Below are 23,409 nucleotides of genomic sequence, written 5' to 3'. Positions count from 1 at the left end.
TTGTTAATTACAGCCTAATTACCTATCTATACTTCTATATCTATACTATACATTAAAAGAAAAGAAAAATTGAGGTATACTTTTTTAACATTATTGAATTTGGACCCTTAGATCAAAAGAATAACCTCCATTACCCTTAATTGATAATCATTGGATCAACCTATAACCTTATAATTAAATTCACTCACATAAAACTTCCCATCATACCCTTATTCAGTAAAACCTTATTCAGTAAAAGTTAAGGGAGTATCTGATAGGAATAGGGATCACGCCATTTACGCACTTCACCCATTCTCATAAACCCTAAATTCCATTTTGAAACAAATTGAGTTCTCTCTTCAAGAACAGCCAACCTCCGAAACCTAATCGATTCCTAAAACAAAACCTCGCCTCATCCCTACGATCGCAAAACCTCGCTACCATCGTATTCAGATGCAGGGAAGCTTCACAAATCGCTCGCATAAATCATCATCTATAATCTTCTACGGGTCGAATTTTTGAATCTAAATCTTATGTTGAATAATCTTCATTTGCAAATCGCGGGTTAGTAATTCTTAATTTTTGTTTCTATTTTTAGGTTTTACGATTGTCGTGTCTGATGTATTGTGTTAACCGATAATCAATCTTTCGATGTTTAATACTTTAATTTTTCAGAAGATGATTATCCATGGACGACGTATTCATAACCTTTAATTTCTGAAATCAAGGTATGTATTTTTTGTATGAATTAGGGTTTTTATTGGGGTTTTTAATTGATTATTTAAAAAAAAAACTCTTCATGTCTGCCATTTTTATAATATATGGATTTCAGAATATGATATTTTTCTCATATATGCTATTTTTTTTAATATTTGAATTTATGTATTTCTAAGTGGAGAGCTCGTGTTGTTGATCAGTTTCTTGATGAAGAAAAATTAAAAGGAACTCTTTATAAGTAAGTCCTTTTTTTTAATTTTTTATATTGTGTGGTTATATTGTCTATCAGAATACCTTTTTAATAAGTAAAGTTGTTTAATTTGATATGTAATCTTTGTGGGTTTTATGATTAGGCTTGAACAAGAATCGGGGTTTTTCTTTAACATGAAGTATTTTGAAGATGAGGTTCATAATGGGAATTGGAATGAGGTTGAGAAGTACATTTCTGGGTCTACAAAAGTGGACGGCTTGTGATCATTTATAGCAAGTTGAGTTGTATTAACGTGTAAAATATGTGTGATTATTTACAACAAGTTGAATAACTTGCTTTATCGATTTCATTTTGACAGTTTCTTTCTTAAGAATAGCAAGAATTACGCCCAATTAACTTATTGTGATTATTTATATCAAACGGTGAAATAGGAATGGATTGTGACATTGATACTGGTTTTCAAACAAGAATGGTAAATCAGTGGGTTGGATAACTGCTTGTGTAAGGTCTCATTCAAGTTATTGACTTTTAAAACAAGAATGGTAAATCAGTCGGGTAAGGCCGGTGGAATGACGGGTCAGAACGGTAATTTCTATCTATATACAGTACCCGTGGAGTAATTTCTTTCTTCCTTTATCAAGTTTTACACCTTTTTACCAGTACTATGATGATACTTTAGTAGTAGTTATTTGATGATATTTCATTAACATATTTTTAATTATTCATCATTTTAGCAAGGGTTCATAAACAATCAGTACTATTAAATTATGATCAAATAAAGATATATGCTATACATTATACATAGAATGTCAAATTAAACTTACATATTTTTATATAGTTGCAGTTTCTTTTGTATCAGGCTACTATCAATTATCGAATCTGTAAGTGTAGTTGTGTGATATTTTCAAATTTCATATTCAGTTTTGTTGAATTTAATTTCCGTATTAACACAACTCATCAAATTCGAACGCTTTGATGAATTAAATTTGGGAAATTAATTGTGAATTATTAACTTTCTATTAAATGGTATGGAATCTGTGATTGAATAAATATCTACTAAATTCTTGAAATTTATCGTATTAGAAGCCGAATCCGATGTATTACTAACAAAACTTATCTTAATGTTTTCTTAAACATACAATTTCTTCACATGTTCGTTCTTCTCAAGCGTAGCTGCTGTGTTCACTACGTGAGGTAACCATGTCTTTCGGCTATTTCCCTAATGGTAATCTTATATTTCAGATTATGTTGTATGAAAATGCATTTTCTATTTTGCGTTATGTTAACTATTTGCAGGGATAACTAATAGATCTGTTATTCAGTCTCAAAATGGTATTGTTGGTGTATCAGTTGGGCCGACTTATATTACAAGTGATGTTATGATTGTTGAAGGTATGTATGTAAATTAAACCACTTTGTACAAATAAGGTTTATTTAAAAAAATAGTTAACGAAAAATTTGTTCTACGTGTTTTTAAGTTTCATTCATGTAGTCTAATGGACAGGTGTTACTTCATATTATCTTGACTTAGGAGACTGCTGTAACATGTGTGGCCATAGTCTCAAAATATGCACACCTATTGGGTACGTACTCCAGAAATACTTGACGCTGCTTGGGTATGTACTCCAGCAGTTTTATGTTTGAAACTTTCAATAATTCAGGAGGTGCAAATTCGTAGATTTGAATGGATATTTACAAGGTTAAATTTCTTTCAATAATTTAGATGTTGATGTTACTTTACTTTATACAATTTGTTATTTAAGATGTCCATACTTAAATTTCTATCAGCAAAGCATGATTCTGAAAACATGTACAGATGTGGCTGCATTTTTGTGCCTATATATCCTTTTGGTTCAAATTATTTCAATGGTAGTTAGCTTGGTGGTGTACAAATGTACAATGAATAACACATTAAACACTATGTTGTAATAATTTGGAAGTTAGCTTGGAGTGATGGGTCTGCTGTGGGTCTAATTTAGAAGAAATGGGTCAACCAATACACATGTGTTGTAAGTGAATCCTGAGACAAGAAGTGGTGAGCTAATATATTTTTTTCACACGATTATATTTTAATTTTGGTTAGTTTCTCCATTTAATATGTCAATCAAATTATATTTTTTATATTGTAGTCTGATTATATTATAATTTTGTTTGAACAACGAGAAGGTGAACCTGTTGCAATAGAGAATACGACTGAAGGTGAAATTGTTTTTATCTACCACCCCAATTTCACATTAATTATAAAAGTCAAAAATCCACACAAAGTTTTTTTTTGGCAGATATATGACTCTCCACTTGAAGCTAAATGATGTTTTTGAGTTTATTGGTGTCCTTACTTTTGATACTGATGTAAAAGATGATAAAAGTGGTGAAAATGAATTCTCAAATTGTTTTGTCGAAGAAGAATCAGTCAACCTACCGTCTAGCAAGGTTTGACTTTTAGTGAGTCTGTTTTATTTTTTATGATTTAACATGTTACAAACTATAAGGTATTGTATTGTACACAAAAAGGTTTCACTCCGTGATATGATTATTAGCTCACCAACATTGGAGGTACGTGTTGATCTGAATAGTTGCTAAACCACAACTTCATTGTTTGTTTACAATGTAAAATATGTTTTGATTTTTGTGATCTTACAGCCAAAACCACATTTGGTGAAAGGAATACGTGAATCTATATTACGCCATCTTACTGTAGTTCTTGGTGACGACGAGATAGCAGCTTATTATTTGCTGTTACACCTGTTGTCAAAGGTTAGAAGTTGCACCAACGATGCACCCTCGCCTCTACAACACCCTCAAACATTAGCCGTTAAATTATTTTCTCAAAACTTGGAAAATAAGTCAAAACTTGAAAGAAACTCGGGATTACTCAAGAAATCAGTCAAAATTGCTCAAAAATCGGTCAAAATTGGTAGAAGTCAAACTTGGTCAACATTTGAAGTACTCCCCGAGTTGCCGAGTACTCCCTGAAAAGTCCCGACTGAGTACACCTCGAGTAAAGATTTTTGAACCTTGTTCGCGTCGATATTGGTATTCACAGTCTTATATGTGTCTTTGATTTCGGATATTAAGTAATTTTAAAAAACCTATTGTTATGAAGTATGCTGATCAATCAGTCACTGTTGAAGCACGTGTGGGTCTTATTGGTATGAAGCTTGGCGGGAAAATCCTAACTGTAACTCAAGCAACTCAAGATGTTTCGGTAATGGTACTACATCACTCTCTTCCTTATTTTTTTTCTTAATAAATATTAGCGTATTTTGTGCACTTTATCTTCCATTAGTGGTAGTAAGATCAACCCATTGATTGATAAAACTTCATTGGTTTATAGCATGTTTTATCACTCGCTGGCCAAATTGGTCAAATTTAAAGGGTGTATTATTATTACAAATGAATTTAATTGGTTGAACGAGTCCAAATGGTGTAATTAAATGTTGCATCATATATATATATATATATATATATATATATATATATATATATATATATATATATATATATATATATATGGATGTAGTAAAGACAACGAATATATAAGTGGACCCCAGTGGACCTCATCAATAATGTAACATTATGTAACGTGTCTTTGTAATTATTGTATGTAAATACGTGTGTTTAATGTACTGGCCATGTGGGCCATAGGAACCAATAATGTAAGATAACGTGTATGGTTTATGTTTAAAGTTAAATAAGTGCGCGGGCTACATCAATAATGTAAACGATCAATAATGTAATCGATCGTAGTGCGTGGGTCCTAGAGCATATGTAAATAGTATTATGGCTCGCCTATAAAAGGAAGCCTTGGTTGTCATTTGTAATCAGGTTAAGTTTGATAATAAACCTCACTGGTTTCTTTCTGTTGAGTCTTTTAGATTCTGAATAGCAGAGCCCCCGTCGTTGAGTCTTAACCGATTCTGAATAGCGACACCTATCCAAGCATTATATAATCGTTGTTTAAAAGCACAGTCGAATATAATCCATTCAATATATATTCATTGTTTCAAAGCACTTTGAATATAATCCTTCAATTATCATTCACTAAAACAATTACTCAATTACGTATTACGATTATCAAAGTTAGGCATATGTCTATTATAGAACCAAAGTTAGGCAACTATCACTATCATATTTCATTCATGAATTCATACGCTTCATCAATATTTAAATCTAGTAGATATTAATCGGATCCTCACGATCTAAATTGATATAAACATAATATAATTCCGCACAAAAGAACGTCAAGAAAATCCTGGTATCAGAGCTAGCAGCACGATTCTAGAGAAGCAGTTGCACCTTCAGAATTCTGCATCAAAAACAATCAAGAAAGAACACTCAGGTATGCTTACAAACTCAAAACTTGAAATATGAGTAATATTGAAGAACAAGTTGAAACTTTAACCAAACTAATGGCAGCTTTAGATATACCTGAAACAAACGAAGAAGCAGATATAATATTTGATTATAGTTCAGAAGAAGAAAATCCTTATACACAATATAATTTTGCTCAAAAACGAAAAAAATCTGATATTGAAGAAGAAAATTTAAGACAATTTGATTATAAGCCGCCATCACCAACTGAAAATTATTTATATCAACAAAACATGATAAGAAGTAAAATGAATAAATGGGAACAAATACCACCACAGTACATACCTAAAGTACCTATAATAAATACTAACGATGAAATTTTAAATATTGATTGTGAAACAAATATAGAAGAAAGAATACAAGATTGGTATAACAAAATGAGCGCACAAATTCAATTAACTAATGAACTAAAAGAACTCTCACCCATAGAATTGCTAAACTTTATAATTCATAAAACTTCAGGAAATGTTTTTAGATATTTAGAATCTTGGACTGTTGAAGAAAGAGCTATGGTAGCATCAATCGATGCTATAACAACATTTGAAAGTATCGTAGGAAAAATTGTCCAAGAATTTACGGGAAGGAATCCCAAAGTTGAGGTTTCTAATGAATTATTTAGAGAAATAGCTTTTTGGCATATAACTAATTTAAAAATATGCAATATGTACTACCTTGAACCTTTCATATGTGAATTCTCTGAGCAATATTACAAATTAAGTGCCTCACAAAAGAAAATAGCACTAGATATGTTTTTTAACAAATTACCTGAATCAGTTGCCACAAGAATTAAAGATGACTACAACACTAGAGATAAGTCAAAAATTGAAGATAGTCTAGGAGCACGCATTACTGAAGTAAAAACCTGGATGAAAAGTGAATGTTTAAAAGAAAAAGCCAGAAGAGAAGCGCATGTAAAACTCTATTGTAAAATTCAAAGTAACCAAGTTGGAAGATATGGCTGTGAGAAGCCTAAAAAATGGAAAAAGAAACCATATAAATCTAGGTATAAGAAATCTTATAAAAATAATGAACAAAGGTATTTTAGAAATAAAAACCAGCACAGACAAAAATATCCGAAACAAGAAGATTCTAAAGAGCAATATTGTCCATCTAAGAAAAAAGACTGTAGATGCTGGTTATGCCATGAAATGGGACATTACGCTAATAATTGTCCAAAAAAAGGAGAAAAAAGAGAAACAGACGTATTAAAAATCGCTTATGACCTAGGATACGAACCTTTAGAAGATTCCGAAATAGACTCTGATATAGAAATCTATGCATACACTAGTGACGATGAATAAAAAAGAAATAAATCCAAACGCCACTTTTATTACAGTTTTTGTTGATCAAAAATCATTATTAGCATATATAGACTCTGGATCTACGATGTGTTTTGGAAAGAAAAAATCTTTTAAAAATTGGGAAAAACTAAAAAAACCTTTACAAATTATTGTTGCTGACAAATCCGTACACAATATTTGGTATGTTAGTAAAATGGTTTTTATTATCATAGAAAAACATACATTTATTGCACCAACTATTTATATGCATGATTCTGGAGTAGATCTAATAATTGGAAATAACTTCTTAAAATTATATCAACCATTTATACAAACCACTGAAAGCATTAGCCTAAGGCATCCTAAAACAAAAAAAAATGATTTCCATACCAATTAAAAAGACAAAAGAAGTCATACGATCTATAGCACAAAATATAAAATTTCAAATAGAAATGATTTATCTTTTAACAAAAGAGAACCTTGAAGAAACTCTAAAAGATGTATGTAGCGAAAACCCTTTAGATATAAAAAATACTAACGATCAGTTAATCACTATTAAATTAAAAAATCCACATGATGAAATAAATGTATCTAATAAAATTCCTTATAGCATAAAGGATGTTAAAGAATTCAAAGAAGAATGTCAACAACTTCTTGAAAAAGGAATTATAAGAGAAAGCAAAAGTCCTCATTCGGCACCCGCTTTTTATGTAGAAAATAAAAATGAAATAAAACGAGGCAAAAGAAGAATGGTTATAAATTATAAAAAATGAATGATGCTACAATTGGTGATTCATATAAATTACCTCGAAAAGACTATATTTTAGAAAAAATAAAAGGAAGTACTCTTTTTAGCACTTTCGATGCAAAATCTGGTTATTGGCAATTAAGACTTGATGAAAGTACTAAACCTTTAACAGCTTTTTCTTGTCCTCCGCAAAAACATTACGAATGGAATGTTTTACCTTTTGGGTTAAAACAAGCACCATCAATTTATCAAAGGTTTATGGATAACAGTTTACAGGGATTAGAAGACATATGTCTCGTTTATATCGATGATATTATTGTTTTTACTAGTGGAAATAAACAGGTACACATTGATGCAGTTTTCAGAGTCCTACAAAGGATAAAAGAAAAAGGAATAATTTTATCTCAGAAAAAATCAAAACTTTTACAAACAGAAGTTGAATATCTAGGATTAAATATTTCAAAAAATGGGGAAATATCTCTAATTAATACCACACAAGAAAAGCTAAACCTTTTTCCAGATAAGTTAGAGAATCGAAAGCAAATCCAAAGATTTCTTGGATGTTTAAATTATATTGCTGAATAAGGCTTTCTGAAAAATTTAGCAAAAGATAGGAAGATTTTGCAGAAAAAACTTTCTGAAAAAATTAAATGGAATTGGACACAATCTGACACAGAATTGGTCCAAAAAATTAAAAAATCAGTACAATATCTTCCAGCATTATATAATCCAGAAACAAAAGATTTTTTGATCATAGAAACTGATGCATCAGATGATACATGGGCAGGATGTATGAAAGCAATTAAAAATGGCAAGCAACTACTTGGGCTAGACATTGATGGAAATCAAGTCAACCCCACTCATGCATTAGCTCAATCGAGCATTGGACAATCCTCTGTTTTTAAAACAGATAAGCACGAACAAAAATTATGCAAATATATTTCAGGAACATTCACATCTACAGAACAAAGATACAGTACTCATGAAAAAGAGACATTAGCTTGTCTTAACACTCTTAAAAAATGGAAAATCGTTTTATTACAAACAAGATTCGAGTTACGAACAGACTCCAAATACGTAACTGGATTCTGGCGATACAAATTACAAGCAGATCTTGGTAGAGGACGCCTAATACGCTGGCAACTACAATTACACCAGTATTATCCATATATTCGTTACATAAAAAGTGATAACAACATTATTGTAGACACTCTCACCAGAGAATGGAAGCCGTCTTAGAACATGTCCTTCTTCAGATACAGCAAAGACAAGTACAAATACAAGCACTTCAACAACAAATGTCAATTTTTCAGGGGGAGGAGGAGGAATTAAATTTTTTTCACTCCTTTCAGAAAGATTACAATTAAAAAATGAAGCATCAAATATTACTTTTCAAGAAACGGCACCCTCAAAATCATTCAATAAACCTCAAGAAGAAACAGATGCTCAAGTTCTAAAATTTTTAAAACGATATAGTCAAGATTCCTATGTAGATAAAAGAGACAATATATGGGCAGTACATGCGGAATCAAACAATGGATTCAAATTCTGGGCAAATTACGGAACACAACATAAAGTCGACGATCCAACTCCAACTCCAACAGGATGGATATCAGAAGATGAACAAACAGCAAACAAATTACCAGAAGAATGGAAAGATTTTGCGGATTCAGAAAGAGGCATTTAAATCTCCAACATTTGTCTTTTTCAGCGTGAGAGGGATGTAGTAAAGACAACGAATATATAAGTGGACCCCAGTGGACCTCATCAATAATGTAACATTATGTAACGTGTCCTTGTAATTATTGTATGTAAATACGTGTGTTTAATTTACTGGCCATGTGGGCCATAGGAACCAATAATGTAAGATAACGTGTATGGTTTATGTTTAAAGTTAAATAAGTGCGCGGGCCACATCAATAATGTAAACGATCAATAATGTAATCGATCGTAGTGCGTGGGTCCTAGAGCATATGTAAATAGTATTATGGCTCGCCTATAAAAGGAAGCCTTGGTTGTCATTTGTAATCAGGTTAAGTTTGATAATAAACCTCACTGGTTTCTTTCTGTTGAGTCTTTTAGATTCTGAATAGCAGAGCCCCCGTCGTTGAGTCTTAACCGATTCTGAATAGCGACACCTATCCAAGCATTATATATTCGTTGTTTAAAAGTACAGTCGAATATAATCCATTCAATATATATTCATTGTTTCAAAGCACTTTGAATATAATCCTTCAATTATCATTCACTAAAACAATTACTCAATTACGTATTACGATTATCAAAGTTAGGCGTATGTCTATTATAGAACCAAAGTTAGGCAACTATCACTATCATATTTCATTCATGAATTCATACGCTTCATCAATATTTAAATCTAGTAGATATTAATCGGATCCTCACGATCTAAATTAATATAAACATAATATAATTCCGCACAAAAGAACGTCAAGAAAATCCTATATCGTTTTAAAAATTTTAGAACTTGAGCATCTGTTTCTTCTTGAGGTTTGTTGAATGATTTTGAGGGTGCCGTTTCTTGAAAAGTAATATTTGATGCTTCATTTTTTAATTGTAGTCTTTCTGAAAGGAGTGAAAAAATTTGTTGTAATTCCTCCTCCTCCCCCTGAAAAATTGACATTTGTTGTTGAAGTGCTTGTATTTGTACTTGTCTTTGCTGTATCTGAAGAAGGACATTATATATATATATATATATATATATATATATATATATATATATATATATATATATATATGATGTGTGCGAGGTGTACTAGGAAATAGTATTAATTTTACAACGAAATACTATTAAATAAGATACAATTTTACACAAGATATTTATTTATTTATAGAATGGATATACATAAACCTTGCTACAACACTTATAGGCAGTGTACCTAATCGTACAGTAGTGTAGTTTTTAGTAAGTCCGGTTCGTCCACAGGGAACTTTAAACAAGCTTAACGCTATATTTTTTAAAAACTATATTTGTAAAAATACAAAAATATATATAAGTAGTATTATTCTTATAAAAGGGGTTTTTACCGTTTAATGACCGGTTTGTCGATTTTTAAAACTTTAGTCGCAGTTAAAACCTAATGTAAAATATTAAAAATAAATATAACTTAATTTAAAGCGTAAAGTAAATAACGATAATGAAATTGCAATAAAATAAAAGTGCGATAAAATAAAATTGCGATAATTAAAGAGTACGAAAATTAAAAGTGCAATTAAATACGATGACAATAAATAAAAGTGCGATAATTAAAAGTGCAATTAAATATGAAATAAAGAAATTATGCTTATTTAAACTTCCATAATCATGATGTTTGACGTGTTGATTTTTAGTTTATTCTCATGGGTTAATTGTCCTTTGTCCTGGATTATTTAATATGTCCGTATGGTTTTTGTCCATAACAGTCCATCGGTCATAAATTTAAAGTGCGAGTGTCCTCGTCAAATCATCCTTATATCCGAAGTCAAATATTCCAACTAATTGGGGATTCGAATTGTAACAAGGTCTTAATACTTTGTTTAATGAATACACCAGGTTATCGACTGCGTGTAAACCAAGGTTTTACTACTTTGTTAACAATTACACCAATTACTCTTGAATGTAATCCAACCCTGTTTCAACAAGTCTATTAACTATTAATCCAGTTCCGTGTCCGGTAAAATGAACAATTATTGGTATTTATAGATATCCTGCCCACCGTGCCCAGTCAAGCGTATGTGGTTATATATAAATACGTCAAATTATAAGTCTATATATTAAATTAACGAGGTATCATTTAGTTAATATAAAACCCATTAATAGCCCATAGTCTAATTTCCACAAGTGTCGTTCTTTTGTCCAAACCCCAATTATGGTACAAAGCCCAATTGCCCAATCTTTAATATTTTAGTCCAACATCACGATTACTTCGTCTTAAATAAGCATAATAATAACTTAGCTACGAGACATTAAATTAAAAATAACATTAACCATAACTTACAGTGATTAAAAATAGCGTAGCGTTACACGGACAGAATTTCGACTCACCCTTACAACATTCGCTATCATACCCTTATTATTAGAATTTAAAATTAAAATTAAAATTAAAATATATATATATATATATATATATATATATATATATATATATATATATATATATATATATATATATATATATATACACGTTTATAGATAGAGAGATGGATGGATATATCATATAAACTGAGCCAAAACACGCGAATTTATAGGACCAGACCTGTCCCTGTTCACCATGCGATCGCATGGCTTTTTGCCTTCCAGGCCATGCGATCGCATGGCTCCTTTTTCCAGCTCACATGTGTTTGTTTTCATTCTGCCGACGGATTTAATAAATAAATATAATATATAAATAATTTTAAGAATTATTTAAATATTATATTATATTTATGTGCATAGTTGACTTGTAATTTTTAGTCCGTTGCGTCGAGCGTTGAGAGTTGACTTTGGTCCCGGTTCCGGTTTTTCGAACATCCTTGCGTATAATTTAATATCTTGTACTTTGCATTTTGCGTCTTGTACTCTTGTAATTTTGAGACGTTTCTCATCAATAATTTGAACCACTTTGATTGTATTTTGTACTTTTGAGCTTTTTGGTCGTTTGCGTCTTCAATTCGTCGAATCTGTCTTTTGTCTTCACCTTTTATTATTTAAACGAATATCACTTGTAAATAGAACAATTGCAGCTAAAAGCTTGTCTTTCTTGAGGGATAATGCTATGAAATATATGTTCGTTTTTAGCATTATCAATATATATATATATATATATATATATATATTTTGCAAATGAATCAAATGGGTTGAATGGGTTAGAAATGAATCAAATTTGGTTTTGAATGTTTATTATCCTGTGAAATTGGCCCGACACCCAAGCTGCCTGACCCACCCATCTTGCAACCTCCATGTTCTTTTACGCGGTATAATTCCACTTTATGAGTATGATTTTCTGTAATTTTTAATATATATTAATATAATCTAGAGGTAAATTTAAGTAGGTTGGTTAATGGTCAGGGAAAAAAAATTGTTGAATCATGTTCTGAACTTGCACTTTTCAATAATGTTCTGAAATTGCAATTTTAAATAATGTTCTGAAATTGCAATTTGAGATACATATTATGTCTCGAGTAAATGCACATTGTTACTTCTAGATCCATATAGCATCCACTAATCTATTGCATATCATGATTAGCATCTATTACAAGTTAATAATGTGTTGTGTTTTTGCAGGTACCTAACATATTTTAGATGATATTTCGGCACATCTACTCTTTGTCATTCCCTTTATCATTTATAAGGCTTATCGAAATCATTTAATTAACACAACTGATATAGTTCTTCAACATCTTTATAGAAAGCTTATCTTTGGAATCTATATCTACTAACGAATGTAATATGGGTGGGTCATGCACTTTGGACAATGGAACAAAATGGTTAATATCTTCTGTAAAATTTGTTGGGTTGACACCATAACTGTATTTGAACAAGAATATCCTTCGAACAAGCATATATTTCTTATATTGTTAGTTGCATTCATTTTTTTAATTTAGATGTTTCTATCTAACATATGTTTTGTTGACTTCTTGACCAATTAGCTTTTACGCTGTGTTATCACTAACTTTGAAGATATTGGTTAGTATTCATTTGCACCATATATTCACTAATGTGTTTACTTTTGATTCATGTTCATACAAAGTTTCTTTTTTTTTTACCAGATTCGGATAAGGAAGAGGACTCTCCGGCTAAACAAAAAGAATACCCAATCCCATGCAGTTGAACTAATTTATATTTAGGGGTCTTAGATACTTGAAATTATGTACTTTGGGATTTACGCTGATTATAAAGAAGCTTCTTGACATTTTCTGTTTTTGTTTTAATTTCTTAAATGCTAGGAAATGTGACGAGTGAGATATATTATTTAACTATTATATGGCTTAGTAATTCTAAAAGCTTTACTTAATAAATGTAGAATGAGCCCTAGAAACAAACTAATGAGTCTACCATCAAGACCTCTAGAATTGAGAAGGGAAAGATGTCTACCCCTCTAAATATTTTGCAGTTTTTCTACTAGCCTCTTTTATGAACATCCGTTAGTTTTAACCTACATCAAAAATGATTATGATGTGAATTTATAATATCAATCGATTAAATTACATTAATTTTGTAATAATTCTTATGTAGGGTGATAAACTTTGTGAAAAGAGTTTAAAGGAGATACGAAACATACTTACAGAAAGACAATTTCCTGCTTCATTGTTGACACTGAATGACAACTTCAAACAATTGGTTGCATTGAATAATTTATGAAAAATTTGTCAGATAGATATTTAGCTAAATGATAACGGTTTATTAACTAAATATCCTACATGGAGTTATCAATTATCTTTTGTTATTAACCGTTTAAACTTTAGTTATATTTAGTCCTATAATGATTAATTTACATAGCTTTGCCGTGATTTGATTCTTATGCATAATTTTTTTTAGTTTAAATTGATGATATGATCATAAATAATATATTATGATTGTAATATTTATTGTCGAAATCCGCAATTTTTGCAGGTCTTAAACTAGTTGTTATTATTGCTTAATATTTGTATAAAAGGAGTCTTCGTACATTGGGGTTTAGTTTTTAGGTTAAAAAAAACTCACACACAAAACTCTCTCCTTATATCTCCCTAAATCGTCTTCTACAAAAACCGTAATATAATCCTCATCTTCAACTGTCACTCATTGAAATTCATTCTACTTGATACCCGTATGTATTCGAAGCTCATCCTATTTTCCAACGGGTATGACTTTGAATGATTACATCAATATTTTCTTCATTTTTTTTTTTTTTTCTGAAAAGCAAAGCATTATATTAATCACGAAACAGGATTTTTTTTTATTTCTAATCAGTGACGGTACCAGGATTTTTTTTTTTCACCTGGGGCAAAAAAAATTTAAAACCGTAGCAATTTTTTTGGACAAAAAATGAAGAATTTTAGGCAAATTATGGAGGTTTTGGGGCAAAATTTGAACGTTTTGGGGCAAAAAAAAAAAAATTTCCACCGGAGTCAAAGTCGAAAAATTCAAAATTTTTACACTGAAATTGCAAATCCACTTGGGGCGGCCCCCCGCTTGTCCCTTCGTAAAATCGCCCATGTTTCTAATGGGTAACGAAATTCGTACACCGGATGGATGTTTAATTTATGTCCTTCCTGTTTTTTGGCTTATTATGTTTACCCATTAAAGAGGTGTATATATTCATCTCTGTTGATCTTCTCTGTAACAACATTTATTTTGATTATTTCTTTTACTCGTATTTTTTTTTTATCTATGTTTCTGTAAATTTTAAGGTTATTCAATTTAGGAATAGATCAAACTAGTTGTGGAGCTCTCGTTTCGCGCCGGGGGCTCCGTTTTGAATGCGAGTTAAAAAAAAAGTCTTGATCTATTTTGTAAAAAAGAATTTTTTTCGACATAACATTGAAGGGTTGTTCCTTTTGTGAAAGTTGCTTCTTTTAGCGTTCTGGTTTTATTTAAAAAAAAAGTTAGTAAAGTGGGGGTTCGATTTGTATTTTAATAAAAGTTAGTGGGTTAAGTTTGTGAAATTTGAAAAAACTTTACGTATAAAGTGGGGGTTCGATTTGTATTTTAATAAAAGTTGGGGGTTGAGTTTGTGAAAATTGAATATTAGTAAAAAAAAAAGTTAGTAAAGTGGGGGTTCGATTTATATTTTAATAAAAATTAGGGGTTAAGCTTGTGAAATTTGGGAAAAAATATACGTATAAAGTGGGGGGTTCGATTTATATTTTAATGAAAATTAGAAGTTAAGTTTGCGAAAAGTGAAGAAATGAATAGTACTATTCATTTCTACTTTACCTATATAATATAATATAATATAATAAATAATTCCTTCAAAAAGTTATGCGATAAAGAAGATACCCACTAATTAAGGAATAGATCAACATCCATCTTTTTCGATAAAAGTTTACAACTAATAGAAACCGTATTTCGAAATATCAACGCCATTCTATATTTAAAATTGGTTTCGAATTTGAAATTGTTTCAAAAATTTTAAATTTTCCATATAATCTGTAACCACACACATGAATTAAATTATTCCAATATTATATCTATTTGAGTTATTGCTTTATATCATACTAGATTTATGAGCCCGTGCGTTGCACAGGAACTACATCTGCAATTATTATTGGTTTTTAAACTTATATATAAAATAACATTATTATATGAAAAAAGTGTCAATAGTACTGTTATTGGTACTTAAAATTATTACAGTTGGTGCAGAACTTCTTTGTAGACAACATTTTTAGTTGTGTTTAATAATTCTTTATCCTTGTTCAAAATAAGCACTTTCAATCCTTTTTTAAATAATTGAAATTACCTTTTTATAGTACTTTACAAAGCATCAGACCTTTTAGGTTACTCTACAGATAATTGAAATTACCATTGTGCTTGATTGTTGAGTATGTGCAAATGTGTACAACAACAATAGACATAACATACTTAAAAGGTAAATTGCTTAAAAAATAGTTTTCGTAATCGTGAATATTTGTAAAGTATTATTTGTTGATGATCTCAGTTTAATGACAAAACACATTAGTAGCAGGGTAAGAACTTTTAAAATGAGAGTAACAACACCACTTAGGCACACAAAAGAATACAGCAGAGCTGCATATGCTGCATATGTTGTTCTTTGTTGAACAGCAGCAAAAATTGTAGCTGCAGCAGTACCAGCATCGACCCCATTCGCACCAACAACAACATAAGCCCTGTAGTTTAAACACAAAATTAAGTGATCGTTGTCCCGTCGGTAGAGTAGAGCAGAGTGTTACGGAACTTTGCTTTCGTCTATATGAAGATTAATCACCATACACTCTACATAAATGCATATGCAACCAAAATTATATTCATATGTGCATTGAGCAACACTTTACCATAATGAATATAAACAAACTGAAAATCACCAAACATACTACAGTACTATATTTCAGTATATGTTAGTGATATATTTAACTAAAAACTCACCTCATTGTTGCGACATTCTTTGAACCAGGCATATGAAGCTTGTGCAATTCCCTCGGTTCAGCAGCAATCAGCGCAGATATCTCTGGATTACGAAAATCACAAGCCGATAGTTACTGAAACGATTGAAAAATTCAAGTATTAATCATATAAAGAACTATTTCCATATAAAGGGAACAACTGGAACATTTCCCATTACAATTAGTTGAGGAGCTAACTGAGACAACATAGTTCATGTGATTTTCAATCTTATCTATATCTATTATCTATTATTTAGTTTTAAATTAAAATGAAATTGATACAAAAATATAGTACTAATCTAATGTATGTGAATATGAATAAATTTTATAGAACAGGATTAAGCATACAAACCGATGAATGTTATTGGGCAAGGTTTACCTTTCAAAAAGAGTTGGAACTGGAAGTGAACCAAAGTTGTTGATCTTGTATGTACGGATTAGAGCAACTTATGGTGATGACTGCACGAGTGATATGGAACAGATCAGAACCCAAATTAGATACCTTTAAAAAACAATTACGATGGAACGATGAAGCTTATCGACTTTTTAAATCATACAATATCTCAAAGTATGAAGCCACTATATCACAATACAACTCTAACCAAAACCAGACACTCAAGTTAAAGTAGGGTAACGGCTTCAAGAGAAGCATTCGAATCATTTGATCCAATCCCATTTTAGCTAATTGGTTAGTTTGAAGCAAAAGATTCTCCTATTATTCAAAATTTATAAACTTAATATAATTACAACTCGTTTACACATATATAGTAAAACAGTAACATCCTTACATAATAATATCAAGTTAGGATGTCTTAGATATATATTCTATTTAAATTGAATGTGGAGATCACATGTCAGCAATATGTAATTAACAATGAACAACCCAATTTAGTTTATTAACCTTGGTAGCAGTTAGCTTTGACCATATTCAGATTATGTAAGCATCGATATAATTATGGAAAACATACTTTATACATCTCTTATAATCAACAAAGCTATCGCCTAAACGTTATTTACAATGAACAAAATATCCTTGAAACGATCTATAATTATTTATTCAAGCATTTAAATAAACACTTGGAGTGCATTTTTTTTTTTTAAATGAAACAAATGTTATTCGCTGTAACAACCCTGAATCATCCCTAAAACATCCCTGATCCCCCTGTTTAGAAATTGAAATCAAATCAATGAAACATACCTGACACCCTTCTCATGAACCGAAAGAACTTCGCTGAGAAATAATCCTGAATCATCCCTAAAAAATCCATGTTTTGTAAATTCTTTACTTTAAACATCTTAGACGATAATCGTAATAATTTCCAATAAAAGCAATTTAACGAATAGGATAGAAAATTGTAGATCATTTTAAGGGTGTTAATTTTTGGAGTGTAAAGGAGGATGTGGAAACCCATATAAAATTTTAGACCCCTAATTGTTTTCCATTAGTTAATCATTTGAATATTGGAAGTGAAGCAGAAGAATTTGTAACTAAATTTGTAACCAACTGTAAAAAAAGATCATACCAGGCTGGCAATATAAACCATATACTAACCTCCTCATCCAAGAAGGTTAGTTGAATAATCATATTGTATTTGTTATAACAATAACCCTTCTAAATCCATAACGAAAGAATCACAACTTTGATTGCAAACTAATCTATAGAAGGGTTAATCCCAAGTTTAAACGATGAAATTCCACAAACCAATAACAAAAAATATATATATATATATATTTATAAATCATTCAACATATAAATAGCAGGATCTTGTTAATGTTTCAACCAACAATTTTGACAAACATTAAGATACCAAAATCCGTAAAGAATTATATGAAGAAAAAATCGGTATCTTCATATGTGTCGTGTCTATAATAGCAAAAATCCAGAAAATCAAATACCAAACGATTCCGACATACCCGTTTTTGCGACAATGGAGATGAATTCCTTGTCAATGTGTAACCGTGATGGAAGTTACTTAAAATTAAGTTTTTCAAACCCTAGAAATCGGCAACTTCAGGTAGCGGTGATCTTTTTCGTGATGTGATGGATTCCGGATGATGTTGATAAATAATCGAAATCAACTGATTATATAACAAATCGATTAATTACAGATGATTAATAAGGAGAATGAAACTCTTAACTCTAATTAAGTCGCTATTTACAGATGATTAAGGACACGCATCAGATGTAGAAAATTAAAGATTTATTTAATTCAAAATTAGGAGAAAATTAGGATTAGTGAGGCTGAATACCAGGCTGACACGTGTCTGAATTATGTATGAGATTTATATATTTATATTTTAATTTTAATTAATTTTATATTTTATATTTATATATATATATATATATATATATATATATATATATATATATATATATATATATATATATATATATATATATATATATATATATATATATATATATATAATAAAAGAAAAAGATAATACATTTGATCTTCTATCTTTGAAATTGAATTTTTGATGCGAATGATATTTGGTTTATTATATTGTAGATGATGGGTTATGAAATTTTCTTTTCTGTATTCACCATAGTTATCTTTTAAGCTATTTGTTTATAGGTTGATTTAGGTATATTTGTTGCATCTACTATGCACCATCAATAAAATCTTTTAAGATATTTGTTTTTAGGTTGATTCTCCATTTTAAAATACTTATTTTTTAAGTACGCGATCAACAAAATAGATCATAGAACAATGAAAATATGTGGAATCCTGACCTTAGAGCTATAAACTTTTTTCAATAGTTCACTAAGTATCAAATTTCTTTTTATGTTCGATGAAATTTTCAACCTGCTACTTTAGGAAGTGAAGAATCAGTTTTGTACCTGTAAATCCTGTAATTGAGCTAATATGTGTTGCACCTCAATTGAAGAATCTTGAATGAAAAGTACTCCGTAATTTATTACCCACCCATGTGGACTGAGGTCTATTACACATGCCAAGTAAAATTCCATATAGAGTTCCACTTACTTATTAATAGAAATTGTCAGCGCACGGGTTTAAAATATAGGAGTAACTGATAATTTAACCATTTATATTAATACACTGATATTGATATTGTACTTTGAATAAATTTTAGATTGGAATGGAGTTATTATTTTTGTTGAACATATCACCGCAAATGATGATAGAGTTGGTCAATAGGTTAAAGTAAAAGTTTGTTCTTAACTTTAAACACTTATAATGAGTTGTATTCAAAGGTGTGTATAAATTTTGACGTGTCAGTTTCGTTAATGAAGTTAAATGGGAATCAAGTGGAGAAAAGACTCTTTTGGCACATTCGTCTTATGAGTATTTATATATATATATTGGTTAAGTTTAATGTCGAATGTCGTTGTTGCTCTCATAACCATTATTTAGTTTAAAGTTGCATAGTTTCAGGTTAACTATTTTTGAGGATCCAAATGTGTTGAATTTGTGGTGCTGCAACTTGAAGGTCATCATGGCTTATGATTACAGGATGCAATTTAAAATGTGATGAGTTATTTTATGTTTAACAATCTTATTCTTGTTATTTTTTTTTTCTTTTTACTTGTTTATTTTATATTTTTGTAGTTAACTTTCATATTGGATGATCTTGGATGGCTGGTGATAAGTCTAAAGAAACTTAAGAACTGGAATGGCACATTTGGAATTACTTGGAGTACAAGGATTGTAGCTGACCATTCAAGAGTGACTAAATTTGCCATTATTAATTTATATATAAAGCAATGAAATTAGGGTGGCTCTAGATCACTTGATTCATTCGATTATTTATGTGTTTTTTTGCTCTCTCATCTTTCTGTGTGATCATCGATTATGATCTTGTAATTTTGGTTCCTAGTTAGATTGAATCATAACAATCTTCTCCTTATTAAGAAGATTGTAATCTCTGTATTGATTTATGGAGTTTTTCGATTGGTGAACAAATCACTGTTATTGTGATTTGATTATTCTGGTGTTTGATTCGTATTACTTTTCATGGTATCAGAGCGGATCGATCTCTGATTGATATTGGTGTTTCAATCAACATGTTGTTGATTGATTTGTGGTGTTCTTCTGAAAAACCCTAATTTTGAAAATTAGGGTTAGGGTTTGTTCGTCTTGTTCGATCTTGAAGATTTGGATATTGTTTGTCTTCCGCTGCTTCTTCTTCTTCTTCTTCTTTGCTTCTCTGCGTTTCTTCGTCAGATTAGAGTTTTCACTCTAATAGGGGAGTTTCGTGTTTATTCGTGTTTTATATTACCCTGACCAGATCTCTACGCCCAACTCTTGATCTAGATCCTAGAGATCTATGAATACCTGATCAAGCGTAGATTGATCTAGACCAATTTATCTGTTAATCATCTCTACAGGATGCCTGGTTAGTAGCCAGTCTATTGGGGGTTTGTTTCTTTTCCTTACAGGTGTCTGAACTGTGGATTTGTTGCGATTAACTGTGTTATTTGTTATTTTGTGATTTCTTGTGTGTTTTCTTGCTTACTGGTTTTTTGTTTTACTGTTTTGTTCTGTTATTTCTGTGTTTATTAACATGGCTGGTGATGATGATGGTAGTAGTTCTGTTACTTTAGTTAATAAGCTTGATTTTGGTGATCCTTTATATTTGCATGCTAGTGATACTACAGGAACTGCTCTTGTGTCAATTAAATTGAAAGGAATTGAAAATTATAGTGTTTGGAGCAGAGCTATGCTTCTTGCTTTAAACACTAAAAACAAAAAGGGTTTTATTGATGGATCTTGTAAAAGATCGGATTATGAAAAGGATGATGTTTTAGTTAATCAATGAGATATATGTAATTCTGTTGTTTTAACTTGGATTTTGACTTCTATATCAGATGAATTATATCTTGGACAAAAATTTTCTAACAGTTCTGTTACTGTGTGGCAAGAACTTAAGGAAACTTATGATAAAATTGATGGTTCAATCACTTTTAATTTACATAAACATATTAATTCTTTGACACAAGGAGGTTTCAGTGTATCTGAGTATTACCATAAGTTGAATACTTTGTGGAAACAATATGATGCTCTTATTAAATTACCTGCTTGTGTTTGTGCTACTAATGCTGATTTTGTGAATCATACTAATGTCATGAAGCTTATGCAATTTCTTATGGGACTTGATGAGGTATATTAGCCTATAAGAAGTAATCTTCTTATGACTGATCCTCTTCCCAGTATTAAAACAGCCTTTGCTGTTATATCAAGGGAAGAGTCCCACAGAAATTTTGCTTCACATCCTACTGGAACTAAAGTTCAAAATTATGCTTTTGTTGCTAAAACTCAACCTAATACATTTAACAGGTTTAACAATAATAATAACACTAATACTAATAAAAAACCTGGTATGGGTAGGGGTTTAAATGCTAATTATAAATGTACTAAATGTGGAATAATTGGACATACTGTGGATAGGTGTTTTGAAGTTATAGGATATTCTCCTGGATACATTAGAAAACCTTTTAATCAAGGAGCACCTAAGTTTACTGCAAATAATAATAACTGTGTTTCTGAAAAACCTAATGAGTCTGCTAGTAGTTCTCCTTTTACAGTTGAACAGATTTCAAAGTTGATGAGTCTCATTAATGATAAAGATAATGGTGCTACTACTTCTATGAATTCCAACATGTCAGGTACTTTTTGGAATAATAGCAGTAAATTTAATTCAAACTTTGAATTTTTTTTGTAACAATATGTTTTTGAAAAGTGAAAATCATAAAAATAACTGGATTATTGATTCTGGTGCAAACCAACATATGGTATGCAATGATGATGATCTTTTTGCTAGTGTTGATGTGTCCAATATGAATATTAGTGTTAGTCATCCTAATGGAACTCATGCTAAAATTGTTAAAGTTGGAAATATTAAAATCAATGATTTTATAACTCTTTTTAATGTTTTATACATTCCTGAATATTGTGTTAATCTTTTATCTGTCAATAAGTTAACCAAGAGTGATAAATTCTCTGTTGGTTTTAATGGGACAAATTGCTTTATTAAGGATTTGGTGATAAACAAAGTTGTGGGGATTGGTGATGAACATGATTGTTTATACATGTTTAAGAAATCTGTGTTAGGTATTAGTAATAATTCTTCTTCATGCACTATGAAACTTTGGCATTCTAGATTAGGTCATCCTGCAAGTCAAGTTTTGAACATTTTAAGTGATAATTTGAAATTTACAAATCATAATAATACTGAACCTTGTGATATTTGTCATCAAGCCAAACAAACAAGAGAACCTTTTCCTTTAAGTGAACATAAAAGTTTAAAACTTTGAGATCTGTTACATCTTGACTTGTGGGGACCTTATAAAGTTGCAAGTAAAGAGGGGTACAAATATTTTCTGACCGTAGTTAATGATTATACAAGAGCTGCGTGGAATTTCTTAATTAAAACCAAAGATGAAGTGTTTGAGAATTTTGTGACTTTACATTCTATTTTTAAGAATCAGTTTAATGCTAATGTTAAAATTATTAGAAGTGACAATGTGTAGTGACCCAGAAAATTTTGACTAATTTTAAAACAAACTCTCGATACGATTTAATATCTTTGACACGATAAGCAAAGTCTGTTAGGTTGAGTCTCAAAAATTTTGAATTGTTTCATATATTGACCTTCGACTGTTCCCGACGATTCACGAACAACTAGTTGTAAATAGATACATATATATTAATATATATATATATATATATATATATATATATATATATATATATATATATATATATAATTTGAAATATTATTTGATATAATATATGATTTAGTTTTATGAAATAAAAATATAAAACAATATGCGATGTAATGAAAACTACTATTATAAATATATAGATATGTATATATATGAAAATATAAATATTTCTTGTAAATATATAAAATTATATTAAATCTAATTGTTTAAAAATATATAATATATTTATTTTAGTAGTTAAAACTTGCTATTTAAAAGTGTTTGCATATAGAAAGAGAATATATTAAAAATAATTGATTTCGAGCCTAATTAGTAAACGTCAGTGACACTCGGT

At 30.1% G+C, this 23,409-nt stretch overlaps 2 protein-coding genes and 1 long non-coding RNA gene across 15 annotated transcripts; 2 read left to right on the top strand and 1 right to left on the bottom strand.

The window, feature by feature from the left end:
• The first annotated feature begins 275 nt into the window (after positions 1-275).
• On the top strand, positions 276-12,838 carry LOC139865999 (mini-chromosome maintenance complex-binding protein-like). 12 transcript variants are annotated; one of them, XR_011765195.1, is made up of 7 exons: positions 276-543; positions 655-707; positions 873-934; positions 1,050-2,101; positions 2,204-2,299; positions 2,439-4,118; positions 12,567-12,838. XR_011765195.1 is itself a non-coding variant. In XM_071854126.1 (7 exons), the coding sequence occupies exons 4-7, from the start codon at positions 3,380-3,382 to the stop codon at positions 12,582-12,584; spliced, it is 315 nt and encodes a 104-aa protein (XP_071710227.1). In that variant the 5' UTR covers positions 276-543; positions 655-707; positions 873-934; positions 1,050-3,379; the 3' UTR covers positions 12,585-12,838. The 12 variants fall into 12 exon arrangements, 4 of the variants coding, with proteins under 4 accessions (XP_071710227.1, XP_071710226.1, XP_071710228.1 ...); XR_011765192.1 differs by having other exon boundaries at positions 2,412-4,118; XR_011765189.1 differs by lacking the exon at positions 12,567-12,838 and having other exon boundaries at positions 1,050-1,492; positions 2,412-2,606; positions 2,724-3,028.
• Positions 12,839-15,881: 3,043 nt separating this feature from the next.
• On the bottom strand, positions 15,882-18,577 carry LOC139868957 (uncharacterized). Of its 2 annotated transcripts, none has more exons than XR_011766001.1 (5): positions 18,299-18,577; positions 17,583-17,639; positions 16,764-16,843; positions 16,368-16,480; positions 15,882-16,217 (listed from the first exon to the last, which is right to left on the bottom strand). It is a non-coding gene; the product is annotated as an uncharacterized lncRNA (long non-coding RNA). The 2 variants fall into 2 exon arrangements; XR_011766000.1 differs by having other exon boundaries at positions 16,368-16,449.
• A 2,337-nt stretch (positions 18,578-20,914) lies between these two features.
• Positions 20,915-21,520, top strand: LOC139867760 (uncharacterized). Its single transcript, XM_071856114.1, has 2 exons — positions 20,915-21,122; positions 21,219-21,520. Exons 1-2 carry the CDS (start codon positions 20,915-20,917, stop codon positions 21,518-21,520), a joined length of 510 nt encoding a protein of 169 aa, XP_071712215.1.
• Positions 21,521-23,409: the final 1,889 nt, after the last annotated feature.

Source organism: Rutidosis leptorrhynchoides, chromosome 9 (genome assembly GCF_046630445.1).
Source record: "Rutidosis leptorrhynchoides isolate AG116_Rl617_1_P2 chromosome 9, CSIRO_AGI_Rlap_v1, whole genome shotgun sequence".
Lineage (NCBI taxonomy): Eukaryota > Viridiplantae > Streptophyta > Magnoliopsida > Asterales > Asteraceae > Rutidosis > Rutidosis leptorrhynchoides.
The sequence above is the reverse complement of the archived record's forward strand: the minus strand, read 5'-3'. Positions and strand labels throughout refer to the sequence as shown.

Coding starts and splice junctions, on each gene's coding strand:
- LOC139865999 (XM_071854125.1), top strand. CDS start 3,380: ATGTTACAAACTATAAGGTATTGTATTGTACACAAAAAGGTTTCACTC. Junction 3,461..3,547: donor TTAGCTCACCAACATTGGAG/GTACGTGTTGAT, acceptor GTGATCTTACAG/CCAAAACCACATTTGGTGAA. Junction 3,662..4,010: donor TGTTACACCTGTTGTCAAAG/GTTAGAAGTTGC, acceptor ATTGTTATGAAG/TATGCTGATCAATCAGTCAC.
- LOC139867760 (XM_071856114.1), top strand. CDS start 20,915: ATGGCTGGTGATGATGATGGTAGTAGTTCTGTTACTTTAGTTAATAAG. Junction 21,123..21,218: donor GGGTTTTATTGATGGATCTT/GTAAAAGATCGG, acceptor CTTCTATATCAG/ATGAATTATATCTTGGACAA.